This window comes from Triticum dicoccoides, chromosome 3B (assembly GCF_002162155.2).
Source record: "Triticum dicoccoides isolate Atlit2015 ecotype Zavitan chromosome 3B, WEW_v2.0, whole genome shotgun sequence".
NCBI lineage: Eukaryota > Viridiplantae > Streptophyta > Magnoliopsida > Poales > Poaceae > Triticum > Triticum dicoccoides.
The window spans coordinates 222,683,851-222,694,108 of NC_041385.1; the positions used below are offsets into that span (position 1 = coordinate 222,683,851).

At 44.1% G+C, this 10,258-nt stretch overlaps 1 protein-coding gene across 1 annotated transcript; it reads right to left on the reverse strand.

Annotated features, from left to right (window-relative positions):
* Positions 1-905: 905 nt before the first annotated feature.
* LOC119275605 (probable protein ABIL3) lies at positions 906-4,095 on the reverse strand. Its single transcript, XM_037556474.1, has 9 exons — positions 3,611-4,095; positions 2,708-2,790; positions 2,453-2,603; positions 2,125-2,224; positions 1,945-2,040; positions 1,827-1,863; positions 1,577-1,698; positions 1,382-1,476; positions 906-1,283 (listed from the first exon to the last, which is right to left on the reverse strand). Exons 1-9 carry the CDS (start codon positions 3,725-3,727, stop codon positions 1,131-1,133), a joined length of 954 nt encoding a protein of 317 aa, XP_037412371.1. The 5' UTR covers positions 3,728-4,095; the 3' UTR covers positions 906-1,130.
* Positions 4,096-10,258: the final 6,163 nt, after the last annotated feature.

Here is a 10,258-nt window from a genome sequence, read left to right on the forward strand (position 1 = left end):
GATGGATCCGGATTAAATATCTACTAAGCACTCCAAGTTTTGATTCAACGAATTTTCATAAGATTTTTGGAGGGTTAGAATTGTTAGAAAAAAAAAATCTACGTTGGTCATTTGCTTCATAGGATTCTCATAGGATTGAATCCTATAGGAATTCTTTTCATACATTTCATAGGAAATCTAGCATCAACTACAATTTTTTTTACCATCCCTTTGTTTTCCTTGTATCAAACACTCTCTGAAAATCCTATCTTTTTTTTTACGAGAAATCCTATAGAATTCAAGTGGGCATGCCACTCCAATCCTATATTTTTCCTGTTCCAATGTTTTGAGAATCCTGCAAATCAAAGAGGGCCTACTCAAGATGAAAATGGAAGGTGAAATGTACAGTGTAAAATGCCCTGGAAAGGAGAACGGGCAATGAGCAAAGGTTGGCTGAACGTGATTAATGGAAAGTTGGCTGACACGCAAACCAACATGGTTCCCTAAAACCAGACATCGCATCGTGTGGAACCTAATGATATGATCGCACGGAAGGGAAAGAAGAAGAAAAAGAAGGGGCTAGTGGGCTCGGAGAAGTGTTCACTACTCTGTCGGAGCTGGGCACTGGGTCACTGGGATCCGCAGAGCGACCTAGCAAGTGTCCATGTTGGATTACTGTATGGATACAACTCCAGTTCTCTTAGTATTTTACAAACAGATTACAGTGGATCTATTAGTTTAGGGACCCCGTCGTTTGTCATCATCCAGGCCCACTGATGCTACCACTGACAGAGGCCACAAAACCAGCCCAAACGGTTCAGCTCGACAAGATCGCCAACGGTGCAAACAGAGGAACATGACACTGGAAGGACCACCATGTATTTGGTATCAAGATCTAGGCCAAAGAAACGGCAAATGGATGTGTGTGATGGCATGGTACTGAAGTTGCTCATCTGAGCATTGTATTTAGTCGCTCATGTATCCTGTGCTTGCGCAACTGATGGTGTTTCTGTCTACGTTGTATCTATAAACACATGGAAATGACACACACAGGCAAGCAAAAGGCAGTTCAGCTGAGAGCTCCAACATCACATGTATGAAGGAATGAGATTCGGTGAACATGGAGCTTGATTTTCAACACATTGCAGCGATCAGTACTCGTCCAAGTAATTGTACAGCGACTCGTCGTTCCTCCACCGGCGTCTTGTGAGCAACGACTTGAGGAAGCCCCGGCCTTTGTTCGATTTTTTCTCCCTCTCTTTCTGGTTTTCATAGTCAGACTGCACCTGCATCGAGGTTTGTCTCTGCAAGGGATTATCACATCAGAAACTAGAGGGGGGAAAAACTGGCTTCAGGAAAACACACTATTAAACAGAAATACGCTGGGTTCTGGTTAACATACAAAATGCTTTGGATCCAGAGGTGGTCTTCTTGCGACTGTGGCAGATCGCGCGAGGGGATTGGGAGGAGTTGGTATTGGCGAACCTGCTCTTGTTTCTGTGAAGCAATGTCCGGTTAAGTTCTCTTCAGCAGAAGCTGCGCATTCAAAGAAAGCAGCACTTGCTCGTTCAAATGTGAGGTCAGAAAGCTATTATACCTTTCGGATTTAAGTTCACGACTTGGGGTGATGGTGATTTAGCTCGTGCTTTTCGAGAAGGCGACATGGATCGTGATCGATGGTGTGTTTCACGAACTGCTGGAGACTGTGAACGGACACTCCTGCAATAGAACATGTTTTAATAAGCCTGTATTATGTCTATTTTGACAAAGAACAGTCACAAGGGTTCTTATGAACACTTTGATCCACAATAACACGCAAACCACGGTCCTGAGAGTTGTCTGCCTACCTCATTGTTGTCTGCCTACTAACTGGAGTGGACATTGCTGGAAGATGAAACCATTAAGAAAAATCAATGACACAGCAATCACTCGAAAACTCAGAAATCAGAAAGGTAGTGGACTTACCAGACTGAGACTTGCGCATTTTGCGACCCGTATGTTGCCTGCTGTACCGTGTGGGCTCTGAAACCGGATGGATAGCGGATTCCACTATATCTGCGCCTACACAATGGAACAACAATTATCCATACAGCACAAGAAGGTTATTATGTAAAACACTAGAAACAGAATAGGTCGTGAATTTACCTGGTAATATGTAACGCCTGTGGTACTGCGGCGCCCTGATAAGAAGAGACTGTTGAGATCTTCCCTCCTGGTCAATTGCTTGCTGGCAAATCTTTACCCTCTATAACATTCAAAAAAAAAATTCTTTACCCTCTACAACCATGTGAAATAATGTTGCCACAGTTAGGACTTGTGCGACATATTAACCAAGTTATCCGTGCAGAATGCCATAGACTCAAATGGGGGCATAGATGACAGCATTTACATTTGTTCAATTATATGAAGTTAGAGAACATAGACAGAATTACAAAAAAAAGTTTTCCCTTCATTCAGCATTCAATTACAATACCTGTTCAACCGACGATACTCGAAATTCTGTTTCATTAACCTCGTCAGCCTTTTCATTGACGAGATTATCCACCTTGTACGACACGAAACCCAGATGGTCAACAGTGCTAACAAGTGCCTCAACTGTGTAGTCTTTTAAACTCGTTACCACCCTGCAGAAGACAAGTGCAAATGAGATGCAAGATATGAGATAGCCTTGTGTTTAACCAGCAAAGTAAACAAGCTCCGAAGAATTAAACAAAATAAAAGACCTTACGTAGATCTGTGCGAGTTGTTTGTGTAGAATACTTCAAAATATTCCGCCGCTGAGTATAGCTGCGACCGCAGATTCCTCAAGTCCTGGAAACAAACATAATTTAAGCTCAGCATAGAGGATACTATAAGATATGCCATATGGAAGGAACATCAATGATTAACTAAGGTGCAGCCATGTGGGGTTTCATCGTTAACAAGGATCCTAATTTCATTACCTCGAATAGCGACAAATTTGACAAGAGATGAAAACAGCACGCTAACGGTTGACATAAATAGACCAATAAGCGTGCCGGCATGCAACTAAGCTACAGTTCAAACTTCAAATGAGCAAAAGGCCACCGTATACGTGAGGCCCTACTACAAACTATGCATGACAACCTCCTTGGGTGCTGCTTATTTGCTAACAGCCTTGGTACCGATGGCCATTCCACTGCAACAAACCGTGCATTTTAAAAATCATAATGCGGCAGCGCTTTTGCTCAATTGGGGGAAAGCAAGAGAAAGGTTGGGCCATTACAGAGTAGCGCACCTAATTATGTGAGCAATAGAAGATTAGACATACAACTACATTGTACGGAAAAAGAAGGACTTATAGTAACATAATACTACTAGCAGAAATTATGAGCACACTAAGTTTGGAAAGGTCACTGCAGCGCCTACCCTGTTCGCTTCTCTATCTCTACCAAAATGGGAACAAAATCTTGAGATTGACAGGGACATAGGGGGGCCACAATCAATCGCCGCCCCAAAAATGGACCCACCACCAGATTTTCCGGTAACTCAGCCGCACAATCGAGAAATGAAGCCTGATTTCCGCAAGAACATCGCCTAGATCCATGGGAGGGGAGGCATAAGATTGAGCCTCGGAGCCCTGTGTGGGGTGAGGCGCAGAGAAACGTAGTACCTTGAGGCTGTCCGAGAAGAGGAGGCCCTCTTGCGAGGACGGCATGTCGTCGCTGGTGGAGGCGGCGTCGAGGTTGTGGGACGAGACGGAGGACGGTGACATTGCGACTGCCTCCATGGCTGAAGCCGCGGCACCAGGCACCCGCCCCCCACCAACCAGCCTAGCGGAAACTAGGCACTTCTCGCCAAGATTCTCCGGTGCCGGGCGCACCAAACCCCTCCTCGGCGGACCAAAACCCCCCAGGGAGCGCCGAGAAAAGCAAAGGGAGGGCTTTTGAAGAAGAGGCGCCGTGTACTCTCTGGTGGTGGGGGTGGGAGGGGAGTAGCCGGCTCACCTACACGGGAGTTGAGCTGCCAACGGCAAGATCTGGGTCGGGTCCTGGTGGGCTCGCGAGACGCTAGTGATTGGTAGCGACATGAGAGGGGAGGGGCCAGGGTAGGGGGGATAGATAGGGGCGAGGGGAAGAAGATGAGTGGGAAAAGAGGCGCTTTGGCTGCTAACTTTTGTGGGGGAGCGGAGCAATGAGGGCAAACTGCGGAGGTTGTTGAGCGACACAGACGGACCATGGTTTTATCCTGGCCGTGTCACTGCGGTGTGGGCCATGGATTTATCTTGTAGAGTTTTTTTTTTGAGGTAATAGCACCGCATGAGGGGTGGGCACTTTGAAACCGAAAACCAAAAAACCAAACCGAACCGAACCTTTTTAACCGATTTGTTGGTTTATTCGGTGTTCAGTTTTATGGTTCGGTGTGAAAGCTGACCACTGTACGGTGTTCGCTGTCGTGTTCGGTTTTGATCGCTAACAAACCGAATTCACCGAAGAAACCGATCTGTACGTATCCTGGCTAGTATGTTCCTTTTTTAGGGAAAGGTTAGTTTGTTCCTATAGTGCAAGCGCAACAGCCGTCAGGCCAATTTGCGATAGGCCCAACCCAATGGTTGCTACACAATTATTTTTCTCAAAAATCTACTCTGTAATGTATCGGTGCTGCCACATCTAGCCGGCCGGCTGCTCATAGGTACTTTGCTACTGGCCTCTTCAAGTTCTGGTGCCTCGATGCATTCTACAAAAAACTCTAATCTCTAATATAAGTAGTGCGTAAGGCCATGCTAATACGTATTACTATGCTAATGATTAGTCTTTAATTTATTCCATTGGAATATTTTACTATTCTTTTGCATGCACGGCTAGTGAAAAGCTAGTGAATCCTTCCACCAAGTGCATGTATGTGCGTTCATGGAACTAATTGTTTTGTGCATTTTGTACAAAATCCACCCCTTCTCATTAGTCGTGACACTTTGACGGGTGGCTGCATGTAATTCGGTTTTTTGGTTAACCGAACAAACCGAACCGATATATTTCGGTTAATATGGTTCGGTGTCTAAATTTTGTGTACTTATTTCGGTGGCAATTTCTTCAAAACCGAAATTTAAGAAAACCGAATAAACCGAACCGTATTAACCATAAAAACCGAATGCCCAGCCCTACGCATGTCCTACAACTTGTCATCCATGTGATGGTTTGGTCCTAAAACTTGCAAAGGTAGATTATTTGGTCCTAGAACTTGTCATGAAGGTGCAATTTTGGTCCTCGGCCAATTAGCAGTCGCCAAGTGGAGCCAGCTTGGCTGGGCCGGTTAGCGCCGCACATTTTGCGTTTAACCCCTGCCTTTACTCGTTTTCAACCCATAGCACACCTCGTTGCTGTCGAAGGAAATATCACCTGAATTGATTTTGTCCCCCTTCCTCCCCCAATCATTCGTTCCACTTGTCCTCTGCCCGGATCTCGCCGACCGCTCGTGTTGGGTGCTGGCTTACGCCAACATCCATGGCGTCGTCACCAGAGTTCACCGGTGATATGTAGCCTCCTCCTACCGCGCACCAAGTTCGCCCGCACGACGTCTTCCCTCCAGATTATGGTGTGTCATCCCCTGTCTGCTTTGTTCCTCCTCCTCTGGTTTCCTCCTCCTCCGGTGTCGTTCGCAGCACCGGCGGATCACTCTGTTTGGAGAGCGCTGATGGTCCGAACGGTGGATGGGTGTGGCTATAGTGTAGTGGTTCCTGCGTCCTGAAGCTGCTTATTTGGTCCGCGATTTCAGCCTGGGGTTTAGGGCTGTGAAATTTGGGATTTCGGCAAAGAGGCTAGGGTTATTTGTTTCGTGTTCTTTCGGCCACACCATACTGTTTTGGGCAGTATGTGCATATTGTTTTGCAATGCGTGCGTAATTTGGCCTAGGGTTTTGTTGTATTGTTCAGATTGACCAGTAGGGCACAGGTTTCTAGTTCTAAAAATGTGAATTTTATAGTTGTAGCAGGCAATGTAGGGCACAACTTCACATCTGTGTTGCAATACTCAACCGTTTTGTAATGCTAGTACATTAGTAGTACTGAATTTGTTCATTTAAGTTGCTAGATGCAGTTAACTAAATTTATTCAGTTAACTGAATTCAATTTGCAAGATGCAGGTTATTTTATTTTCTTCAGATAGCTCTGTTTGTGTAGTTCATCAGTAGTTTACAATTGTTGTTTGAGTTGTGTTGAAGATTGTGCTTATTGTAGGAAAGCAGGAATACCATGTCCTGCAAAATAGCATTACATCACCAACTTTCAGTTAACTTGCAACATGCAGTTAACCGACTTTATTCAGTTGCAGTTAACTGAATTTATTCACTCTACATCAATTGAATCTCTACTACCTAAAAGAATCGTAAGGTTCCGTTTCCCCTCTTAGGTCGCCCCACCTTTCGTCATGCCTCTCCTCCTATGACTCCCCACCCCTCCATCGATTTTTCTCCCTCCCTCCACCGGTTTTCTCCCTCCTGGTTCCCCTATTTACCGGTTTTCCAATCTATCTTTGGAATCACAGAAATCATGTATGGAAACCAATCTCTTAATTGGTAATACAAACGCAATTAATACAGACATAATCATTTCCTAGAAAAAAAGTACAAATGCAATCAATTCATGTATGGTAACAAATATCTTCTCAATAACGGTGATCAATCTCCTTTCTTCTTTCAATCAATCTCCCTTTTTCTCCCATCTCTACTATTTATTACCTTAAAAAACGCAAGGTTCCTCTCCCATCTTACGTTGTCCCACCCTTACGTCCATCCCTCTGTGTGCTATCCCCACCTTGATCTCCACCGATTTTCTCCCCCTCATGATTTTCTATCTAAATTGGTTTTGATTTGGCCGAACAAACCAGGATCAATCTTTGGTAAAGGATCAATCTTTGGTAATACAATCAATTCTCATATGGTAATCAATCTCTTATTTGCCAACGCATAATGCAATCAATTCATGCCAATCACGTACATATTCTTCTCTTCCTTATATTGGTTTATTTTCTTCCTTTTCTGCTTATTCATTTTTCTCTATATACATGTCTCCCTTCCTTTGCAGATTTATTCTCATTCATCCCATGATTTTGTGCCTGCCGCGCTAGGACACGCAAGACCCTACGTGCGCCGCCGCTGGGATCCCGCTCGCACCGCGCCAGGAGACCTCTACCCTCTCTAGGAGAAGAGGCCGCAGCACCATGACCAGGGAAGATCATTGTGTTGTCAAGTACTCGCCTCAAGTCTACGGCTCTATGCCACACACTCGAGGCCCAGACCCGTGTCTCCTTTGCGCACCTACGTTGAGTGCTGCCGCCGAGCCCTTTTCTCGACGTCATCGCTTGACCATCACTGCCGAACCGGGCCTCCCCACAAGCCTCCTGCCCTTCTCCATTCCAGCGTAGAACCATCACCAAGCCTTTTTCATCATCGAGTCACCGGGAGACGGGAAGCGGGAAGATGTCGCCGGAGGCCGTGCATCTTTTCCGAAGGATGGAGGTTGGCCAGACCACACGCTCCAGGCAAATGACTCGATGATGGTCAACTGCTACAAGGAGGCGGGGCGAGTGATTTATAAATGCTTTTATGTTTATAATTTTCAGTTATTTTTCTTGTCTGCTTCATTGTCATATCTGATGTATTTTTTCCTTGATATAGTTACAGGGATCTTCAAGGGGCAATGCCCTGATGGCAAGCTAACATGCATGATGCAGTTATGTACTTTACTTGCTCCCATGAATATATTTGTCATATTTCTCATGAAAATCAGAAGCTCAATACACACTGATTTATCTTAGCTATATTCTGTTCGTGTTTAAGAAAATGTGAATTATTTGCGATCTAGAAGGGACTCATTATCCTTGGAAGACTAGCATTATGTAATATATTTGTAATCCCACATTTTTGCCCGTATATATATATACTGTCTGAACTCTCTCTAACCAAACATACAATCTAGACATGTAGTATTACAGTTGGGTCGTTCAGATATTCCATAGAACATCACCCTTCTCACTATTTATTAATATTCCATGCACAATACTTCTCAGTTTTTTTAGGTTTATAAGAACAATCTATGGCATGTTTTTAATCACTTCAGTTATTAGTCGTGTTTTTATACCATAACCTATGGCATATCTACTTTGTGATCTTGACCTTTACTCCACATTAATATAACCTAATTGTAAATTAGTTTGATGGATTGTATATCATCCTCTGACTTCGTTTGATTATAATACCGTCCTTGGTTACATATATAAATTTTGGTAATTTCCTTTTAGTCCTCTGCAAGTGAACTTACCTATTTTACAAAACTCAGTTTTATTGTGAAATTTGATTATTCCTCTATTTGCGGCTGGCCTTATAGTCAGTTGTCCATATGAGTTTACACAGAACATTACTTATCGGATACTATACAATGATGCCGGCAAGCAAATGGTCGAACAAGTTATTCATGAATATTTTGATTCCCGTTCATGGATGGAAAGTTTGCATGTGATAAAAATTAATAAAAATGGGACAGAAGATGTACAGAGCAACCATCAAGAGAGGAATCTCTCAAACTTCACAATGGACCGCAAAAGATTGACTGAATGGTATCTTTCTTATTACACATCATTTGTTATGTTCGAAAAGATGAAGCGCCCCTTGATCAATGTACTGAAGAATATTTGTATGAGTTGCGTGTAATAGTAACGTAGAAATATAAAGAAAAAATGGCCGTTGTTGAACCTAGCATGTCCGCAAACAAGCAACATATGGCGATGGACATATTCTCTGCAATATGAATGTGAGTTGGTTATTTGTTTTCACAAGTTTCGTAATTTCAACTTGTGATGCAATGTCTTTCCATTGTTTTCTTCGTAAGAGTTTATTATTTAGTCTATAGGTGTATTTTGTATTTGCATGATCATTGAACACAATGAGGCCATGCTTGTGCATCATCACCAATAACTGTCACTGTGGGCATGCATGTGATTTAAGAATATTATTTGGGACAATATTTGTGTGAGAACAATTTCATAGAAGGGTTGATGATGTTATTTCTTTCATGACGAGCCAAATGTAAAATTTGCATAGAACGATTGATAACATGCATTTTCATGTGCGGTAACTCGGAGCTAAATAGATTATTCATTTGAGCTATATGTATCTATATTCCCGTGGCAGCGCACGGGCAATTACCTAGTTTATTAACTAAATTTATTCATTAATTGAATTCAGATTCTGAGATGTAGTTTACTGTACTATTTAGTTACCTACAGAGAGGTTGTTTGAGTTGTGTTGATGCTTGTGCTTACATTCTGCACTTTGTGCCTGTAGTTTGTGATTCAGCAATGGGACAAAGTGTGGACACCCCTTTATTCACACTGGAACTGGAGCATGGTGGAATTTTCTGTGGAGCAAGAAATAACACGGAGTACTTTAATCCTTCCGTGTAGGTGCTTGACTATGCTGATGCTAGCACATTCTCATATGCAACCATTGAAGAACACCTACTATGGTTGGGATATCCTGTCAATGAGCATATAATTTATTGGTGCAAACCTGATAAAAGAATTTTAGATGGCATGGTGATAATTAGAGGTGATGAGGTTGTGCAGCACGTGATCTCTACTCCTAATGTCTGAGTTGGTGAATAGTATCCATGGTTTATTTTCGTCCCACCACTTTCACCCGTTTTATTTCGCTGGTTTATTTTAACCGGTTATTTTTTGTCCCCCTATCCCACCCATGCACGCCCCCTCAAAAAAACCAACCCGCGGAAAGTCCTCTTGATCCCTAGACGCCGCTGTCGTACGCACCTCGATCCCCTCGAACGCCCGCGCACAGCCGCCCTCTTCCGTCTCCCCCACCCATAGCCGCTCTTTTCCCCACCGGCACCACCCTCAGCCGATCGACCAGGTAGAAGAACGCCCGCGTCGATTCGGTGGCGCCGCCGCGGGAGGGACGCCTAGGGTTTGTATTGCGGCGGGCGTACGAGTGGTGGCGGGTGCATCGGTTTGATTGTGATTGGTCGGGCGGAGCGGAGCGGCCGGGATCGGGGTGCGTTTGCTGCGCCGCGGGTTTGGGAATATCGACAGAATCCCTCCGTTTGCTGTGTTCCGGCGTGATCAGAGTCGCGCGCCGTCTTGCATCTGTATTCTTTTTTATGGGCATCTCGACATCTAGATTGGACTGTCTGATTGATGCTTACTATTGACCAACAGGGATCAAGGTCAGGGGAGGCATGGCAGAGGCGTACGACATGTACCATTGATCTGAAATCGGCAAGGCCCTGATGGAAATGGTGACCAAGAGGGTGGGC